At 39.4% G+C, this 21417-nt stretch overlaps 1 protein-coding gene across 3 annotated transcripts in view; it reads left to right on the forward strand.

Annotated features, from left to right (window-relative positions):
• The window catches only part of blnk (B cell linker), a 44205-nt gene that overhangs the window by 21590 nt on the left and 1198 nt on the right, over positions 1-21417 (forward strand). For 2 of the 3 annotated variants that reach the window (XM_039784137.1, XM_039784138.1), the window contains 20 exons: positions 2635-2700; positions 4279-4325; positions 6269-6306; positions 6862-6979; positions 9795-9898; positions 10063-10135; positions 10497-10580; positions 11951-11976; positions 12070-12098; positions 12220-12276; positions 12377-12404; positions 12515-12566; positions 14333-14393; positions 15786-15813; positions 15920-15950; positions 18243-18318; positions 18473-18501; positions 18652-18707; positions 19609-19686; positions 20449-20604. In XM_039784137.1, the coding sequence (XP_039640071.1) occupies positions 2635-2700; positions 4279-4325; positions 6269-6306; positions 6862-6979; positions 9795-9898; positions 10063-10135; positions 10497-10580; positions 11951-11976; positions 12070-12098; positions 12220-12276; positions 12377-12404; positions 12515-12566; positions 14333-14393; positions 15786-15813; positions 15920-15950; positions 18243-18318; positions 18473-18501; positions 18652-18707; positions 19609-19686; positions 20449-20604 (1237 nt within the window). Of the gene's footprint in view, positions 1-1735; positions 2160-2634; positions 2701-4278; positions 4326-6268; positions 6307-6861; positions 6980-9794; positions 9899-10062; positions 10136-10496; positions 10581-11950; positions 11977-12069; positions 12099-12219; positions 12277-12376; positions 12405-12514; positions 12567-14332; positions 14394-15785; positions 15814-15919; positions 15951-18242; positions 18319-18472; positions 18502-18651; positions 18708-19608; positions 19687-20448; positions 20605-21417 lie in introns of those variants that run through there. The other variant, XM_039784139.1, reaches the window with a different exon arrangement.

Consider the following 21417-nt stretch of genomic DNA (forward strand, 5'->3'; position numbering starts at 1 on the left):
GACATCAAGCTAGGCTATATGCTAGCGCCATATGCTAGCTAGCTAGCTAGGTGCTTAAGTTATGTTACTCACCCTCGTAGTTGTGGACATAACTTCATACGTCCCACTTCAAAGCTTTCTCCGTTTCCTGACGGGTGCAGGTGAAAGTGCGTCGACCATTCTGTGCACATTGTTGACATATACTTATAATAAAGCTATAAACGGCGGGGGATATATAAACTTGGTTACAGTCAGGTTACAGAGCAGCCGCCCTCAACAGACGCTTCTAAAGTAAAGTGAACGCACCCTCAACAGGGTTGGGATCATTTCATTGGTCAACACTACAGCTGGCATTCTATTGGTTGTTGACTTTTGATAGGGTTATAACACACAAAAAATCCAAGCGCGCGCAGGAGAAATTCGAGAGCAGAAACTTTGCAGTGGAGCAGAATCAGCCTGAGTGCGAGGAGAAGGTTCAAAGCTGAGAGCAGGAAATCTGTCCAAACAACAACATATCTGAGTCCAAGCAGAAAGTTTGAGTGCAAGCAGAGCAAATCCGGAAGCGAGCACAAACTTTGAGCACAAGCAGAGAAAATCCAAGCGCGAGCACAAACTTTGAGCACAAGCAGAGCAAATCCAAGCGCGAGTAGTGACTATTTGAGTGTGAGAGCAAGGTTTTGAGGGAAATTATTACAAAATCTGAACGTAATATCAGTGAGAAATGCTCTCAAATTGAAAGAATGCGCTCTTGATTAAAGATAGGAATATAACTCCATACTCTTGTAGTTAGGTATTTCTCTCTTTCCTTTTCCTCACCACTGTGTGCAATTGCTCCTGGGGGACATGTTGGGTCCGTGTAAACTATAGAGTGTGGGCTAGACCTAGTCTATCTGTAAAGTGTCCTTAAATACTTTAAACGTCTGTTATGATTTGACACTATATATAAAATGGGAAATTACTGTAGCAGCAACTTCCTCAGAGGCACTTTTGAGTACTACTGCCAGGTGTTTAAATGTCTGTTTGCAGACAGATTTTGTGTTCAGACCACACCCATCTTCAAACACCTTCATTTTGATTTCAACTGCACACCTGTAAAGTTTCGTAACTGACGCCATAGCTGTGAAAAACTCTGTCCTCAGACAGACATACAGGCTTAACATATAGCAAAGTAGTTAATACCGCCTCTGTGATAGTTCCCACTACAGTAGGTATCTCCAGGACCACATTTGGCCATCTTGACACACACATACACACACACACATACACAGACTCACAAGGTGAAAACAATACATATCTTGTGTGGAAGCTTTGAAAACGGTGGCACAGTTCTTTGCAGATGATGGAATGTTAAGAAAAAAATGAAAATCAGTAGAGACGTTTGTGTGTCAAATACTGGAAAGTGCATAAATGACCTTAGAGCTGGGCAATATGGATATGTGTGTGTGCCGTGTGTGTGTGTGTGTGTGTGTGTGTGTGTGTGTGTGTGTGTGTGTGTGTGTGTGTGTGTGTGTGTGTGTGTGTGTGTGTGTGTGTGTGTGCCGTGTGTGTGCATTGTTTGGAGCAATAACTCCACCTCCTCGTCCATCCAGACAAAAATGTCAGCTTTTGTTGTTCGCTTCGCCATAAAAAGTGAAAACGCAACTTTTGCGTTTTCTCTTCAGATCGTGTCCGTCTAAACATAGCCTAATATCACGATATTACGATATAAAAATTTTAAGATGATATCTAGATTCATATATCAATATAATATCTATAAATTGCCTGGCCCTGGATGACCTTGCTAAAAACTGTTCCAAAACATGCCCCCATGAACTTGAATGCCTCATTCATGTGATGTAAGTTATTAGCAGCCGGTTGAAATGGCAACATTGTCTAGATGGAAGTGGAATTGAAGAGGGTCAGGAGAGATGTGATGCAAGAGGTTTGTTCACTGAAATCTGTGTAAGACGGGGAGTGGAAAAGAGAAGTGATTTTTTTTTTCCACCAGAGGCGGATTAGAATGAATTTCCTCCCCTCTGTGACAAAGACGTGACCTGTAGCCAAACACTGTGTTCATTATCATTCCTGCGAACGATCTAGCAGCACACACTTAATGCATGACAGGACTCAGGTCCAAAAATGTTAAACATGAATATGGAAACGTTAGGTAAACTCACTGCTCCTGCTACAGAAAAGATTCGGTAAGAAGTTCAGTTTTATTTGATATTTTGCTGTGAATTATGAAACTTCTTGCTAATGCTTTTTAATATATAATAAAACTGTGTTTACATTTGGCGCTTTGGACAAAAACTAAACCACAACCGCTTACATTTTTGCAGTATATTATGGAGTATTGTAGTAGTATAGTAAAAGCATTGTGTTACATCTGTTACCATAACTTTTCTCTGCAAGCAACAAAAGGGTTCAAACTTGGGCAAAACAATTGTCATGTCATTGTAAGAATTTGCTTTTTATATTACATTTACCATTAAATGAATAAAAAAATTAAACGGAAAAGTGGTAAAGTAGACAATTTAAGTACTTTTAAGTGCATTTAAGTACCTTTTTAAAAGCTGAAAAATAACTATGTAGTTGTCTAACACTTTTGGTCAGCTAATAATACTGCAAACTTCTTTTTTGAAGACCTGTTTATGAATGACGTACCATGTTTTCTAGGCAGCTTCAGAAGATTGTTCAAGACATCAAGAAAAATGACGGCAGCTTACTGAATAAACTGAGAAGGTCAGTGTTCAAATTGTTACCATTTACTGCTCTCTTTAAAGTATTACACGCACATATTATGTATGAAAAAAAATAAACAGTGGAAATATATCAGTCTAAAGGTATGTGTATTGTTAAGTAAGAGACAAATCACTGACAAGTCTGGCTGATCTAAAAATTCCCTTTGTGGTGGCGAATTAGAGAATGTCAATTCCTCTTTCACAACCGTTGGAATAAGAGCAAGACCCATCAACCAAAAATAACTGAAACAGATGGCTGTTTCAATTTCCTTTCCTGAAATGAGTCCCCTCAAGGCACATAAGGATAGATACTATAATGACACATGTGTGGTAAATATGCACAGCAGTCTGCTAACCGTGGTTATGGTAATATCCCTCTAACAGTTTTACAGCACAGGTGTTTGCTGAGTATGCAAATGGAATGTGTCTTGCACCAAGACAAAGTACCATTACTCAAAACAATTCCCCTTTTATAATTTCAATTTCATTTCCTTAGCAACAAGTCCTCCAAACCATAGGGCAATATACAGTAGGTCGTGTATTCTTACTTTCTAAAGGGACCGACCCATTGGAGTGTTTTCCATCCTCATATCTAAACGTAACACTTGGTGGTTTTAAACATGTTTTTACCGTTGTGAAATGGTCGCAATTTGGTTAGGTTTAGGCACAAAAACCGCTCGGCTATGTTCAGAAAAGTGGATGGTTTGGGTAAGGGTAGTGATCACCAGAGGCCCCACGAGACGATATTGTCACGACAATCATGTCACGATACAATATTATTGCTATTTTAAACATATTGCAATTTTCTGCGATGTATTGCAATTTACGGTATAACCTCTTTTTCCAACTTCAAATTAAAGGAAAACATCTTATCTAAAAAAAATAAAGTTCCATGTTTGTTCATCTCACTTCAATTGTAGTACATTCTAGTACTAAAAAGTTGAATTGTCATGCGCAATTTATATAATAAAAGATCAATACTTGGCGTCCCTGTATCGATACAGTATTGCCGCAGGAAATATCACGGTACTATCCTGTATTGATTTTTTTACTCCACCCCCTAGTACATAGCACAGATGACTTACAGCTATAATGCGTAGTTTCCTTCACCCCCATGTAATGACAACAAACCGGTCGGCGCGTCCACAAGATGCAAGCCTTCCGTTATCGCGCACTGATTAGCTTTGTAGCAACTCATTTGGCAATGGCCTTAAATGTAACAGATGTTCATTAATATAAAAAAGTTACACGCTAAAGCTCTGATGTGACGTAGTTCTGCTTGTTCTGTAAAGTCTCAGTTTACTTTTGTTTTCAAATGGAACACAAACCCCAGTCTCCTGGGTGAAAGTCCTTCCTGCTTTGCTCCCATCGAAATGACCACGGCCACTATATGGCGTAACTATTTACTAAAGGGCGATTCATATATGCTGCACATGTAAATATGGGTCATAACTGCTGCTTTCAGGGGAGGACAGTCTTATAGTAAGGCAAAATGTTCACACTGTTAAATCATTGCCAAATCACTGTTGAGTCATTCACTGCTTGCTGCATGATGCCAATATCTCTCTCTATATGACAGGCTGAAAGGCAAACAACTTCCAAAAGTCCCTGCGAGAGATTACAGAGGTAAGAACTGAGTCATTATCACTGGTCCCACACCAAGATTGACACGTGGTACAAAATAAGCTGTTATTAAAACCTTGTATGATACTGAAAGAAAACACAGGTGAGTGTTGTCCTGTGTTTGATGCCCATATATCCAGAACATCTTTATTCAAGTCGGTCTTATAACACTGTTTAAATGCCAATACGAACATTGGAAGAATGGCTGCAGTCATCCGAGTCAGCCAAATCAAGTGGGTATCTTCCAAAGGGATGTCTTTAGTACAGAATTCACTCTTTGTGCTGCTATACCCCTACCATGACGCTCTGCAAGGAAACATTGTAGGAAAGGAGTGTAACTCAATAAACTCAATAAACCTTTGGGTAGTTTAATCTATAAATCAATATTTTATATTATAACTGGTCATAAGTTTTGTGTGCACAACTAGTAATTATATGAAATGGAGTGAAGAAAAATGTATGAAGTATATTATATTGAAATGCTCAAGTAATGTACAAGTGATTAAGCAAGTAAATGTTTTTAGTTACTTACCCCCCTGCAGAAAAATCATGTCTGTTGGCAAATACAGAACTAGGCAAAGCATTTTTTTGGAAAATTTAAGTGTTATAAGATTTTCAGCTTAGTTCGCTAATCATGGAGATGATATTGTATATTATTACAATCATTATCACCTTTTTTGTGTTCCAAACGTTCATTCATTCCTTGCAATTAGCACTTTTCTTACACATCATTCATGATTTGTATTTGCTTTCTCTTCTCCATCGGAAAACAAACACCTACAGGATTCAATTCAATTGTATTTATAGTATCAAATCATAACAAGAGTTATCTGAAGACACTTTACAGATACAGTAGGTTCTAGACCGCACTCTGTAATTTACAAAGACCCAATAATTACGACAAATTCTCCCAAGAGCAAGCATTTAGTGCAGGATCTGTTTCATCTCAATTAATTCCCGCCTGACGGAAGCCTCCGTGCTCACGAAATGTCCAGATTTACAAAAAAAAACTGAGCTGCAGAAACAAGTAGACATCCCTGCACCTGTTTCGAGATGTTGTTTTGAGAAACACGCTGTCAGTGGTGGAATGTACCTTACCACATTTACTCAAGTCCTGTACTTAAGTACACATTTGAGTAAGTAAAGTAAAGTTTATTTCTAGAGAACATTTAAACACAGCTTAAGTTTACCAAAGTGCTGTACAAAGTAGCACCAAGGTGCTTTAGGTGCTTGTACTTCACTTGAGTCTCTTCTTTTCAGGCCACTTTCTACTTCTACACGCTACATTTCAGAGGGAAATATTGTACTTTTTACTCCACTACATTCATCTGACAGCTTTAGTTACTAGTTACTTTACACATTAAGATGTCTTCACACAAAACACATAATGGTCTACAAGTCCAGCTGAAATGATTAGCTGTTTAAACACTTATGATTAACCGAACTGTTTGGATCGTTTCCAGTTTCTAAAATGTGAGTTTTCTGCGTTGAGTAGTTTTTACATTTTTCTGACGATACTTACTTACTTTAATTTAAGTAACATTTTCAATGCAGGACTTTCACTTGTAACAGAGTATTTTTTACAGTGTGCTATTAGTACTTTTACTGAAGTAAAGGATATGAATACTCCTTCCAGCACTGCACGCTTGTGCATAATTATGTGAAGCTTTTGTTCAAACTGCATCATAACAAAATACAGTCCCCTTGCAGAGAAAGTACACAATAGTTCAAGAGGTGAGGAAACACGCACCGCTGGTTCCTCAACCGACCAAGCTGGCTTAGAGAGTAGGCTTTGTTCTAAAATTAGAAAATGTGCTCTGACACCTGCTCCGATGGATTTAACGCTGGTACTTCATATTTTTTTAAGGTAGTTGCGTTTAGTGAAATCCACAAGCTCGTTGTTTCCCTCTTTGTAATGAAACCCCTCTGAATGGCTGTGTTCACAGATGACAGGGAAGACGACGAACTGTCTGAACCTGATTATGTAAGTTGGGAAATATGTCATTTAAATTGTTGTTGTTGTCTGATATTTGTTCAAAACATCCCTTTTTTTCCAGTTTGTTGTAAATTCTCACACAAAACAAGTGACACAGAAAACAGCTATACAACAATTCGGCATTATACTCATTATAGCTTTTAGAACAATCTTGTCTTCACTCTCATGAAGGCATTACATATTATTTTATCAAGACATAAGATGAGCTTACACAAGAAGAAGGAATAAATGTATAAATAAGAAAGGGGGGCAAAGAAAAAAGAATAAATGCAAGAAAATACTGTAGCCTATCAACTATATGATTTTTATATATAATTTAAATGGACTTAAAGTTCTTGAATTCAATTCTTAAGGGTTCAAATGCTGGCCGAGATTTTGAGAACTTAGCTTTACGGATGTGAAATATTCCCTGTAGAATTAATAAGTTGACAATCCGCTGTACTGTCTGGGTTTTATTTCATATTATAGTATGATATTACATCCTTGGCTTCCAACTTAATTGAGTTTGTCAGCATTGAAACATTGCAAATATGTTGTTCCCAGGATAATGACATGTACGAGGATCCACGTGAGGACCAGGACGACAGCTACGAGCCTCCTCCCAGCCACAGAGTCTTACCCACAACTCCCTCCGCTTCCTTCCCCAGGGGGGAGTATCTTGGTCAGTACAGTCATCTGACATGAAAAAACTGTTTATGTCAGCACTTAATTTTCACAAGAAATGGCTAAACATACTGGCATCATTAGTTCCCCTTATGATGACTTTCATAATTCATTTTCACAAAGTTTCTACACCTTCAATAGCTTAGGCACTATTGAGCAGGGCTGTAGTCAAGTCCACCTTTGTCAAGTCCAAGACTAGGACTAGTTGAGAACGAGTCAAGACCGAGTCCAAATGAGAGACAGTCGAGACCGAGAAAGAAAGGATCAAATTAGGCCACGTTATTTACTTTAAAGTGGCTATATGGAACTTTCGGTTTGAGTTGATTCTAGCGGCCGCTTTGGATAAAAGCGGTAGTGTATTTACCACACCTGCTGTCGTAAAGGGTGCTGTACTGCCCACTGTAGAGTACTGAGTTAGCGTTACCAAACAGGAAGTCATATAGTTGCTATGACTGTTTTGCTCAGACAGAAAATCATTCATTCCCAATAAAAGAATATGTTACAGATGCATCGTTGCATTTCAAGTGTTGCATACGGTAACTTAGCCTACTTTGGATGTATCATGGGCTACACCGGGTATCACTGTCACTGTGTTACAAGCCAAGGCATTAAGAGTTTGTTGTAGCAACCAACCTAATAATAACTTAGATTAATATAGCGCAGTACACACTGTGCACAAGTACAGGGGGACAAGGGAAAAGAAAATAGTAGGCCAACACAAACACGGACTTAAAGGATTAAAACGTCCGCGCTAAATGGAAGGGGGGCGTAATTTAATGTCGGCTACTGACGTACAACCACATCGCACGTTGTAAAGTCATTTTTTGAATGAAATAGACATTTTATTTATTCCTGAGGGCCAATTCGTTTATGAATCATTTACAATCCCATAATTGTCTCTATCTGTTGATAGCCCGCCTGAGACTGACTCGGTTTTGCCCATTGTCTTTCACTTTCCCTTTTAGCTTTTAGTTGTTCTTCGTTAAATGTCCTTCTTTTCTGTGATGGTCCTGCCCCAGTATCAGCCATAACTACAGCAGATAACTTCTAAAATAAAATAAAGATACAATTAGGCCTATGTAAAGAAATCTCCTGCTACCTGGCTGGATACAATAACACAGGCTTTACCGGTGTTGTGCCAAAATCTGTGACCTGTCCGAATGTGTGCTCTGTAGCGCCGTCTACCTGCCGTAAATCATTTTGTGACTTCGCGGGAAAAATCGGACCGGGGCAGAGGCATTAATAAATGTAAAACTAGCGTTCTTTTCACTGCTAGTCTCGTTTGCTGAAAAATGAAAATGATTGATCCCTGATGTTTGAGGCATATGACGCAGCCAGGTGTATACCAAGGACCTATACCAATGCCCGCTCTAGATGGATTTTGAATTAAACCAGTACCTTTTTTTTCTGAACAAGCACACTTCATCAACAGTTTTGTTTTGAAAGAGGAAGTTACTTAAAAAAAAAAAGCATGTAGTGCTGGACTGGGGCGAGACCAACTACAATATTTGGCGAGACCAATTTGGTCTGAGACAATTTCAAGTCCAAATACCAACGAGTCCAAGACAAGTCCGAAAACGTCTCAAGTCCGGACTCAAGTGCTACAGCTCACGATTCAGAGCATTCTTACCTACTGCATCTCTTCCTGGTTTGGTAACAGCACAGTAGAGGAGAGACACAAACTGACCAGGATAGTGGGAACAGCTGAAAATATCATTGGTGCCTCGCTGCCGCGTCTGCAGGACATCCACACTGAGCGCTGTGTGGGTGGAGCAGACAGCATCATTAAGGGTGCCGCTCTTCCCTCTCATGGCATGTGTCCGGGAAGAGATACACAAGTATCAAATCAAGGTACTACTAGGCTGTTAAACAGCTTCTTTCCCACAGCAGTCAGACTGCTTAATCAGAACTGCAAATTGTTCCTCGAAAATATTTTAAACTACTCACTTTATTCTAATTTTCAGCATAATCTGAGTTTATTTAATTTGCGCTTATTTAAGCGTAATCTTAGTTTATTTATGAAGTGCTTTTATTTACGAGCTTAGAATTTTAAAGTTTTCTGTCTTGCACTGACTTATATATTGACTAGTGCAGAGATCTTTAACAGGGGGTCTGGGGGGGGCGGCCTCTAGCTCACCCAGTAAGGGCGTGCGCCCCATGTAGGCTGAGTCCTGTGCAGCGGCGCGGGTTCGAATCCGACCTGTTGCCCTTTGCTGCGTGTCATCCCCCATCTCTCTCCCATCTCTCTCCCACTTTCCTGTCTCTCCACTGTCACTATCTAATAAAGGGGGTCTGGGACCCATAGGGGACCCTCAGAGTTGTTGTTTAATCTTTTTTTTTTTTATGATAGAAGTAAATATGTCTGATCCACAGATACAGTTAAGCTTAAGGATTCACTGTGCCACATGTATGTTTAGCAATAAAACATGGTGTATAGTGTTAAGGCTTTTAGGCCACCCTACACGTTATTGTAGGTCCAGTTATGCAACTCAGTTTCATACAATATAAGTAGGGGGTCCCTGCTCCATCTTTCTTTCAGCTAAGGGGTCCTTGGTTAATAAAAAAAAACCGTTGAAGACACCTGGACTAGTGGATGTGTGAAACACAATTTCGTTTTTTTTATGTGGTGCATAAAAATGACAAATAAAGGGATTTTGAATCTTCTCCTTAACCAGTCATAGCTCTCTTCCAGCTGGAGTTGCGTTGGTGGATTAAGGCCCTTTACACCGTTGAGCCAAAGCCACAATACACAGGGGGCTTCATGCAAATGCTGACGCCCTGCTTCTGCTTCTGCTTCTGCTTCTCCTTTACAGACAACTGCCGTAACCGGCCCGACCGGCCGCCCAAAAAGCCCCTCCGCCCAACCAGAGCCTCCAAACAACTGCCCCCCGAACCCACCCACCAGGGAAGCGATGATGTAATGCAACTTTCTCTACCTCAAGCTCACATAAAGACTGTACTGCAGGCCTGTTTCGTTCACACATTTCCACAAACATGTCGCCATTTCCTGTGTGTGTTAGTAAATGCCTTCCAATAACTGACTAACTGACCCTGTTTTCACAATATGTTGTCGTTCGGCAGGACAACTACGTTGATCCAGACTGCAGTAACGATGATGACAACTACGTAGAACCTGCAGGGAATCAGTCTTCCAGTAAGATACATATCAGAAGAGAGAGGAGACAGACTTTTTTTGTGATTAGAATATCTAATGTTTTCTTTTCCATTATTGCATCGCCGCATATTTCCTCTTGATATTACTATTTTATGTTGTTTTATTTGAGCTTCACGTTCATGACATTGTATCATCATTTTTGTATTTTTAGATGCATTCCAATGCATTTGTTCTTTTATTGACATCCTATCTTGCACTTTCACTATTTAGGGGGTGGGCTTACATGGGTTTCTGATTCTTTAATTGTATTTTCTAAATCTTTTAATCTGGACAGCATGCTTGATAATTAGTATTACTATAAAGAAATAATAATGACAATAATCTCCATGCCTCTCTTTAGATCCCATGATGCACGGTGGGAGCAGGGCAGGCAGGGAGCGTCCCATGTTGCCTACACCTTTACCAGAGTGTCCACCCAGTCCTGGTAGGTACAACAATAGTCTCACTTTGCCAGACCTTCCTCCACAGCGCTGCGGAGGAGGGTCTGGCTAGTCCACACAGCATTCCGGGTCGGCAGAAAAACGTGCTCTGGTTTATTGGCATTTCTTTAAACCAATCACAATCGTCTTGGGCGGCGCTGCACGGAGCCCCGGAGCTGTTTTAGTCATGCAACAGAAAACTCAAATTGGACAGATAGTCTAGCTTGTCTGGATTTACCCTGCAGAGATCTGAGGAGCAGTTAACCATAGTCCTCAGAAATCCACCGGAGGTTAGAATTCCAACACAAAGGAAGAGGAAGGTAACAAGACATCCGGTCGGAAAAAAAAGGACATACGGCAGAATTTTCAACGGGGCAATACTGGAAGTGGAAGGTCGTGGATATAGACTAGTACAACAATAACCATGCTGTACCCCAACGCTAGCTCAAAAGGGGTCAGCCTAGTATGGTATATAAACTATTATAAACTGTCTACAGCCATTGTTACGGCAAAACTAGGGAACCCAAGAGCTGCACACAGAGGGACACGATGCAGGAGTATAATTCATAAGAATTTTTTTTTTTTTTTACAGCCCTTAATATAGTGAGCAGGGAGTGAACCAATAGTACATTTTGAGCGTCAAACCCTTCATTTCCTGCATTCTGGTGAATTTTTCTACAACAATTTGTGCCTTTTTTCAATTTATGTTGCAATGGTCTTTAGTTATGTAAAGGAAATGACTTTTCCCCTGTATGTTCAAAACTATCTGCATATTCAAAACATTGCACGTGTTTCGGGCTGGTTTTTTTCAGGAATCATGTACATCTCAACAACAAATCTGTTAGAAAATGAGACCTTGTTAAAGCCAGAAGCTCCAAAGTTTAAAGCTACATAGAAGACATGAAATCACAAGAAATGTATCTTTGTTGCTCCTGTTGTGTTCTTTAATTAGACACTACTACTGTACTTGTTTTCCATTCATGTTTTGAGCCCCCTCAACGGTTATTTTTGCCTCTTTTTGGGGAGTGGGCTCCTTCATATTTTTTAAGGGACAAATTTACCTCTTCTTACCCCCCACCCTACCCCAGTAACATGGCTAGACACAGAAGAAAAAATAGGACTCCATTATGTTTACAGTATTGAATGAACAGATTATAGGCCTATATCCATGAAAAGTCTTTAGTAAATACACTACAATGAGAGACAGTCAAAAGCCCTTAGTCCAAACACAACACAAAAAACGCCCAAGGGCAGATACTGCTGCATGCTGAAGAGACATGTCTGTCTGAAGTATGAAAACAATGCGATCCAGCACCAAAACAAGGCTTTTGTGGTTCTGCAGTGTGTCTGATTTTGGCTCTGGTTTGTTTTTCAGACTTTTATGAAGTTCCTGACCAAGAGGTAGGCTTTTATTTAACCGCAATTCCAATTCTTTTTTTAAGGTACATTTACATGTGGAATTCATTGTAGTTCCATTTTCTGGCATCTTTACAGGGAAGCTCATTATCTCTTCCAGCAAGCAGGTCAGTGTGAGACTGTTTTAACTTCGGTTCATTCACGTAATTGTATAGACATGCAATATAAAATGACAGTAATTAAGAAGACATTTTGACTACAGTCTGAGACTAATCATTTACCTTGCAGACTGTGTCCAATCCCCACAACACACTCATTTTCTTTACCGCCGAAGCCCAGCCCAAGGTAGGACTCACAACATTGAATCTAGGGGCCTGAAAGTTATGCAGTTTTTGCATTGCTTTCCTATTACTACACTAACAATGAGTTTTTCCCCCCTTTTCAGAGTGAATATGAAGAGATCTCCTACAGCTGTAAGTTATGAAAAATGTGCAAGATTTCATTTAAAAAGAGGTGCTTTGCAGAGATGCTGAATGCTGCACAGTTAGTAGGTCATTGACTGATACGTATTGTGATTGTCCAGGTCCAGGAGCCCACAGGCGACGATGAATATGAAGTTTGCAATCCATGTGATGGTAAGTATTAAATCAAACAAGGACTGGCTTTTTTCCATTTCAATTTGTATAAAGAAATGCTGCTACCATGAATTATTCTAGCACGTAATAATATCAATAATAATGTTATTTGTATAGCACCTTTTAAAAACAATAGTTTACAAAGTGATTTGACAGAGGAAACAAAAGCACATACAAATCAATACACATATTTAGACATTGTAATAGAGAAAACAAAAGATCGGGCAGCTTTAAAGGAGCGGGGAAAAAATGACAATTCAATACACAGAATGAAATGAACAGGTGCTAGGGTAAAAAGACAGGAGAAAGATGATAAAAAGACGGACTCACATAAAAGCAAGTCTATAAAAATGTGTTTTAAAAGAAGTGATTTAAAGGGGACATATTATGCTTTTCCGTATTTTCTGTCATATCATCATATTAAACGTGGCCAAAATAATGAGGTAAATGTATTTTTTGACAAATCCCCGTGAGCTAAAACGTTTCTTCTCAACGCTCCGGTTTCAACAGTTTTTTCTACTCTCGGCTAAGTCTTCCGCAACTCTAAGCCGCCGTTTTATGATTGGTCATCTGCTCCAAGTAGGCAGGACTGGTTTTTTTTAAGCTACTGCAGTGTTAACATTGTCGCATGTAGCTACATGCTAACGGCAGTTAACAATGTCACCTTGGCTGCCAGTGTCGTTAAATTCTCCCCAATTCCGGATCACATAACTCCTGAAACATTTTTTGTTCATGTAGTATTTGGTTTAAAAGCCTTTATTTTGACTGTAGAAATTGCTGCTATATTCTATTAGTGTCCACTGCTAACTATAGTAGCTACATGGCTAACGGTAGTAAACAATGTCATCCGGGATGCCAATGTTGTTAAATTCTCCCCAATTCCGGGTCGCTTTACTGCTGAAACATGTCCGATTGGGTAGTGTTTGGTTCAGATGCCTTTATCTGCAATGTTTGACGCTAGAAATTGCTGCTTCATTCTACTACAATCTAACGTTAGCATGCTGCTAACTATTTAGAAGCTACATGCTAACGCGACATAGCTGTAATCTTGGCCAATGCCGGTCATTTCTCCCCAAATTCCGGTCACTTTACTGCTGGGACATGTCCGGTTGTGTACAAAGTCCTGCTATATACTCCGTTGCAGTAGCTCCAGCTTCAACTAGTGGAACACGGAGCGGGGGCTCCGGAGTTTCCAGGAAGCGCGCTGGCCCATCAGAGCAGGCTGGGCTTTTCGGGTGGAGGGATTAAAGAGACAGGCGCTCCTACAGAGAGTCTCATACAGAGGGTGAATACAGGTGCAGCAGCCATGGGCAGTATGAGAAAAATATAGTGTTTTTTTTACATTAAAGCATGTAAACATGTTCTATTACAAACACAAAATGCAAGTATAACCCTGAAAATGCTAAATAATAGTTGCCCTTTAAAAGAAGTCACTTATTCAGCAAGCCTCATCTCCTTGGTGACGCCATCTAGAGGATGGCCAGTGGAAGGAAACATTGTTTTAAATGGACAATTCCATTTTCAATTAAATTTTATTTATAGTGTCAAATCATAACAGACATTATCTTAAGACACTTTCCAGACAGAATAGGTCTAGATCACACTATAATTTACAGGTACCTAACAATTCCCCTAAAAACTTTCTTTTAACAGGCAGAAACCTCAGGCAGAACCTGGCTTACAATAGCAACTTATGACTTTCCAAAGCTAATAGCAGTCATAATAACTCATAGATCACTGGTCTTTTTTTGTGTGTGCTCCTCTAGGTTCCAGTGATAAACCTGCAGAGAGCCCTCCTCTACTCCTACCAAAACCTTTGCAGAGAGAGTAAGCATCACTTAACCAAACATTTTTCCAATTATAGGCTATATACCATAGACTGTATAATATTAATGGTCAGAGCATGTATGACGTCACCCATTGGTTTGTGGAGATCTGCTATCCGTCGCCGAGTTTGCCGTTACGGGCGCAGCCATCCTGGTTGCGGTTGTGACGATTTTAGACAAGAGGGAGGAGTGAGGGAGGAGCTGCTTACACTCCACATTACATTACAGACTTTCACTGGCAATCACATCATAGCCACGCCCTAAAACACCCCCTGCTATATCGCCGATTTTAAAATCAACAAGACCATAATTAAAAAAATGAACAATCATTCTGTGTTGCACAAGACTTAAAACTAACAATTGAGACCATAAACTCATGAAAATGTTTACTGAGGTAATAAATCAAGTGAGAAGTCACTTTCTCATAGGCTTCTACAGAAACAAGAACTCCTTTTGCAACCGCACGCGTCGCCCCCTGCTGGAATTCAGATAGAATGCAGGTTTAAGGCACTTCCGCATTGCAGCACTTCGCCAAACCGAATGCATTGTCCATTAATATTATACAGTCTATGCTATATACTCAGCGGTCCCACGGTCATGGAAAACCTAAAAATAGTAAAAACAGGAATTTTAAAATCTAATTTCTAAGGCCTGGAAAGGTTAAGTACAATGGTAAAATCCTTGAAAGTTTTGGAAAAGTCATGAAATTTTGTTGTGTTTAATAAAATTGTTACAGTTATCTTCTTGGATAACCTTCAACGTAATATAAGTAGGACAGTTAATCAATTTTATCGCATGATTGTCACATTTTTTATCCGTCTTGAATGTACTTTAAGAGGGATATTTATCAAGTTTTTAATAATGTTTGTAATGTAATGTTAATAGCCAAGTTTGGCCCGTGCTCCCTTTGTTTTTGTTCACCATGCTTATTCTGCTCTTATTTTAAAAGTGCTGTAAAATCCTAACCGTAATGACTACAAAACGCACTTTTTGTGCAGCTAAAAAGTACTTCATCTGAATTTTACGCCAATGTAAAGCACAGTGCTGGTAAACTTCCCTATTAAATTAAATATGTAAGTTTTATCTACGACGAATAACAACAAGTGCGGTGTTCAACATCAAAACCATTTTTTTGGCCCTTGGCCTTCCATTCGGATCCATTCTGGCCCAAAATATAAAAGAATCTGATTTAGAGTAAAGTATTCTATACCGTTCTGTTTGTGATATACGTTGTGAATGGTCATGAACATTTTATTATAGGTCCTTAAAATCTCATGGAATGGTTTTGAAACGTTGTCCATGGAACTGTGTGGGAACGCTGAGTACTGTAACCTGATTAAGCTTTACGCAGGGAATAACTGATTGTCTGATCATCTCTGTTTTTTCCTCTCAGGAGGTCACCAAAACCACCTTTAAAGCCGGTAGGAATATCACATTCAATCATCATGGCTTTTTGTGTTTTACTTTGTTTTATGGGATCAGCTGAAGTCTGTCAACATTACAGTGAGTATTTTTTTCTTTTTGCAGAGGCCAGCTTTAAAACCCAGGAAATTTGAAAGTAAGTGTTTACATTTATTCAGATACTATATGTACACATTATTAGTCACACCAGAGCTTGTATTAATTTAAACATAGTCAAATCAGACAGTACCAGGCGCTTCTATGATTGGAGTGTTTCCTTTCCTGACACACTATTAAACCCACATTGTTAGCAGCGCACATTTCATTTACTCACTGGATTATTTGAAGACAGTAATTTAGCCCAGTTGCAAACTTTTGCCGACTGTTAGTGTCCAATGATGATCTAATTTCACACATACATGTGCTGCACTTCGATACAAGTCATTCGTCTTCCAGATGAAATCTATTCCAGTTAAAAGGGAATGTAGATGTAGTAGTCAAGACCACCTATGTCGAGTCCAAGACCAGGACTAGTCGAGACCAAGTCAAGTCTCGGTCCAAAGAGGTTTGAGGCCAAATGAGAGACAATCAAGACCGAGTTTAGTTCTGTTGCAACATTTGCCGGTGGCCTTGTGTTTCCTCCTCTTCAGTGCAACGTGGACACATTTTGTGTCGTTTGTAAAACCAAATTGCATTATGCTGCCGCTCGCCAACATTGTGTCTGTGGCCAAAATGAAAATGTCTCACGCCTCAGTGTGTGCGCTATATATTGCTGGACTCGGTCAAGAGTAGGGCTGGGTATCATTCAGAAATGTCTCATACCGATACCGATACCAACACCAGTACTGTCACTTTGATACCGGTTCCTAAACGATACTTCTGTTCGATATCAAAAAAGAAGAAATTACAACATTACACTTCATTGTTTTAATTACTTTTTCAGCTCCTACTACGTGAGCCCTGTCTCTATGTAGAGATGTTCTGATATCGATACCAGTATGGGAAGAGCTTCCGATACTGCCTAAAATGCTGGTATTGGTATCGGAAAGTACTGGAGTTTAAGCACCAATCCAATAACACCTAATTCATCCTCGAAGAAAATCTAATTTAAAATAGTTTATTTATGTTCTTTTTTCCGTTATGACTGACTGTCAAACTGGATGATAAAAGAAAGTTCTACGGCGTTCATTGTTAGTGTTTGTTTATGTTTCACAAAAAGTTTAACCTGAGCCGGGCCGTACAACAAAGATAGAAATCATATCACATCCATACAGGGATAGTAGGATACAGTTATTAAAACATAATAAAATATATGACACACTCGTATTGAATCGGTACTCGGTATCGGCCGATACGCAAGTTCATCAGGAAGCAAAAAATGGCATCGGACCATCTCCATATCTGTGAAACGTAGAGTTTTTTCCCTGCGTGTCTCTACGGCGTTTAACGTGAGACAGCCAATCACAAACATTATTAGATCTTGGTAGAAGCATGCTGTATGCTTATTGGCTCACTGATCTCCTCCTTAGGTATTGAAATTGGGTATTGAATGACGAGGCAATTTTCAATACTCAATACTTCAGAGGCAATTCGGTCTGTGCCTAAAAAGTATTGAATTCGGTACCCAGCCCTAGTCAAGACCAACTAGAATATTTGGCGAGATCAATGTCCATGTCTGAGACAAGTCTGAGTGCAAATACCAAGCGAGTCCAAGACAATAGAAAAATGTCTTGAGGAGTCCAGACCCAAGTACAAGTATCTAGTATAAGTCAAGTCATGTCAAGTCATCTCTATTTATTAATAATAATAATAATAATAATAATAATAATGTATATTTTATTAATCCCACAACTCTGTTGTTATTACCCACATTACACACAGGCCTGAATTACACACACATGCTCAGTACATATACATGCACTAATGGAGAGATGTCAGAGTGAGGGGGCTGCCCATGGAAAGGCGCCCTGAGCAGTTGGGGGTTCGGTGCCTTGCTCAAGAGCACCTTGCCAGTGCCCAGGAGGTGAACTGGCACCTCTCCAGCTATCAGTCCACCACCATACTTTGGTCCGTATGAGGACTTGAACCTCCAACTCCCTACTGAATGAGCTACTGCCACCCTTTTTTACAGCATATTTAAAACAGCATAAACTGACCCAAAGTGCTTTACAACCAGGACAGATGGGGTGAAGTTTGACTTGATACATAGATAAACAACATCAGGCTACATAAATAAAAAAAGTACGTTACAAACACAACACTACAAAATGTAACACAAAACAACTTGCATGATAAAACCAACGTCAAAAAAGAAGGAAGTCAGGAGAGTGAATTAAAGCCTCGAAAACAACTGAAAAACCTATATAGGCTGCATATGTCATTTGTAAAAAGTGTCTTCATTACTAACTGCAAACATAGCCCTAGTTACAATACGTCTGGATTTCCACAGGCCAAACACTACCTGTGATGCAAAATGACCAGAAGCCTCCACCAAAAGCTTTTACACTGGACTTGAAACGACCAAAGTAAGCAATGCAGCACACAGTTTTACACAATGCGTTTTATGTACACTGAGCGTATGCAATTTTCAATGCTCCTCAACTGAGGCAAATTGCCTTTAATCACAGCTTGGTGCTGTGTGTTTACTGTGCTCTGCTCTGTTTGTGGTCTCTGTCGCAGAATTCCTCTTCAACAGTTGCCCTCCCCCAGTAAGTACAGCTCCTGCTTAACTCTCACAACCATATGCAAAGGAGTTTTTTTTTTTTTTTTTTACTTTAGGAATTCAAAATCAAAATGTCACATGTCTACGTCATCAAACTAAACCCCCATTATTATTACGTTTGTGTCTCTTGTCCCAGAACCAGCTGACAGAGGAAGCGTCTCTGCTGAAAATGGACTAATAGACCAAGATAAGGTGTGCTCTGACAGCATTATATTGTAAAGATGAACCAATAACTTCACAAAACTATACTCATACAGTATAATCAGAGTGATGGTATTAAGGGAAGGCACTACAGGCAAAAACATAATTTTTCAATTTTGAGTTGTTGGGATATTTTGCTTCCATAACCATGTCTTCTTTTAACTATTTGCGCCTGTAAAGTACTGCTAAATGCACCAAAAGTTAGCAGTAGTTGATGCCTCATTTTCATATTTAAACATAACATTTTCAGAAAACTTGTAATACAAACAATAATTGTCTTAATGTAAGTAATCACCTGGGGAGGTTTCATGGTGATATCTATATCTGTAGTGTCTTCAAAATGTGAGGAATTTCACAATCCATATCTTTGCAGGCCGTTTTCTCAAAATGAGTATTTCTCAGACTCTGGGCTAAAAATCTCTACTTCATTAGCACTGACATACACCAAACTTTGCAGTTTCATTCCTATCTATATTCGGAAGCTTTTAACAGAGGGACTTGTTCATGATTCATTCATTGCCTGTTTTATGTAACATTTTACACCTGTAAAATTTTTTATTTTTTATGGCTGTTGACAGTATTTTCTGATCTATGGAGTGATAAAAAGAGATATCCAAAATGCTCTCTGTTCAAACCTTTGACTCTAATATGTCAACAAAATGAAGCGAGAAAGAATTTTGAACCTGGTTTTATCCAATGTTCACACTGGAAATGTAAGCACATATTTAACCAGAAAATGCCTCATTTGCATATTCAAACATGAAAATTCAGAATACTTGCAATACAAAAAAAAAAATCAAAGTAATCAACTGGGGAAGTTGCATTGTGATATCGTTCATCCCTATTCACCTGCAGTGTCTCCCCATTCTGTTCTCCGTTGTCTTTATTTCAGGACGTCTATAAGAAATCCTGGTATGCCAGCACATGTGACCGCAAGACTGCTGACGATGTCTTGTGTCGCTCAAATAAAGTAAGAATCTTATAATTTAGGAGAGCACAGTCATCCAAATGAGGGGTCTGTGTGGAAAAAAAAAGTGGCTGCCTCAACTGTTCGACATTGTCTTTTGCACCAAATTGTAGCTATTTTTAATCTTAGACACTTTAGTTGTCTGTAGTGCAGCGGTGAGGCCAATCTCAATAAGCCCTATTTTGAACGCCTGTTTTTGATCTATTTTGTAAGCAATGTGTCACAATATATTCATGTCACCTTTTGAAAAGTGTGTAGCCATCTTAAATTGTTGTGCTATGATTTTGAATTGTATTTATGAGAGTCACACCCGCTGGAGTCTGAAACAGCTACATGCATTCATTGTGAAACAGTGAGGTCAATATGTTGTCATCTTAACTGCCCAATCTGAATAGTATTAGTGTGTACATCTACGTCTGAATAGCATTTCAATGTATTGTTTGTTTATTTTCCGCATATCACATACCGCATATCTGACCATGTGAATTGATAAAAACAAATTAGGGTCAGAGGTCACTGAAATCAAATACACCTGGGGAAGGCCATATTGTGGGCCGAGACGTTGTGTGCCTTATTTGCACGTAAAGTATTTTTCCCGGAGCGTTAAGCTGCTGTGCGGACTTTACCTTCTTTCAACATTCCCTTTTTTGTCCTGCATCAGGAACTACATGGATGTGCACAACATTGTCTTTTTTTTTGGAACTGTGATGGATTATATCCCATCGCCCCCTGCTGGGTCTGACTGTGAGCTCTTTTGTGTTTCAGGACGGGGCGTTTATGGTGAGGAAGAGCTCCGGTCAGGACGCACAGCAGCCATATACGTTAGTGGTGTTTTACAAGGGCAGAGTGTACAACATCCCCATCCGCTTCATACCAACCACTCAGCAGTACGCTCTGGGAAGAGAGAAGAAAGGGGAGGAGGTACAGTGGAGGACTTTTCAGTTTCAAACTGGATTTTGAAAAGTTGGGGGGACATGTCCCCCCTGTCCCCAGTGGAAATTACGCCCTAGCTAGGATTGTTAGACTAAAGCTACAGACATTCTGTACGCATACTAGTTTGCCAAATAATGTTCAACCCTTGTGTATCTCTTTCAAAAGGTGATGTCCTTAGAGGACAAAAATGTGTGCGCCATAACATTATATATCAATTTTTTCCACTTTCACTAAGCTAATATATATTTTTATAGCAGTTTTAAGAAGTTTTTTTTTTTTTTATCTGACATTGCACAAAAAAAAGCTTAAAGGTCCTATGACATGGTGCTTTTTGGATGCTTTTATATAGGCCTTAGTGGTCCCCTAAAACTGTATCTGAAGTCTCTTTTATATAGACCTTAGTGGTCCCCTAAAACTGTATCTGAAGTCTCTTTTATATAGGCCATAGTGGTCCCCTAATACTGTATCTGAAGTCTCTTTTATATAGACCTTAGTGGTCCCCTAATACTGTATCTGAAGTCTCTTTTATATAGGCCTTAGTGGTCCCCTAATACTGTATCTGAAGTCTCTTTTATATAGACCTTAGTGGTCCCCTAAAACTGTATCTGAAGTCTCTTTTATATAGGCCATAGTCGTCCCCTAAAACTGTATCTGAAGTCTCTTTTATATAGGCCTTAGTGGTCCCCTAAAACTGTATCTGAAGTCTCTTTTATATAGGCCATAGTGGTCCCCTAAAACTGTATCTGAAGTCTCTTTTATATAGGCCATAGTGGTCCCCTAATACTGTATCTGAAGTCTCTT

The sequence above is a fragment of the Perca fluviatilis genome, chromosome 19, assembly GCF_010015445.1.
Source record: "Perca fluviatilis chromosome 19, GENO_Pfluv_1.0, whole genome shotgun sequence".
NCBI lineage: Eukaryota > Metazoa > Chordata > Actinopteri > Perciformes > Percidae > Perca > Perca fluviatilis.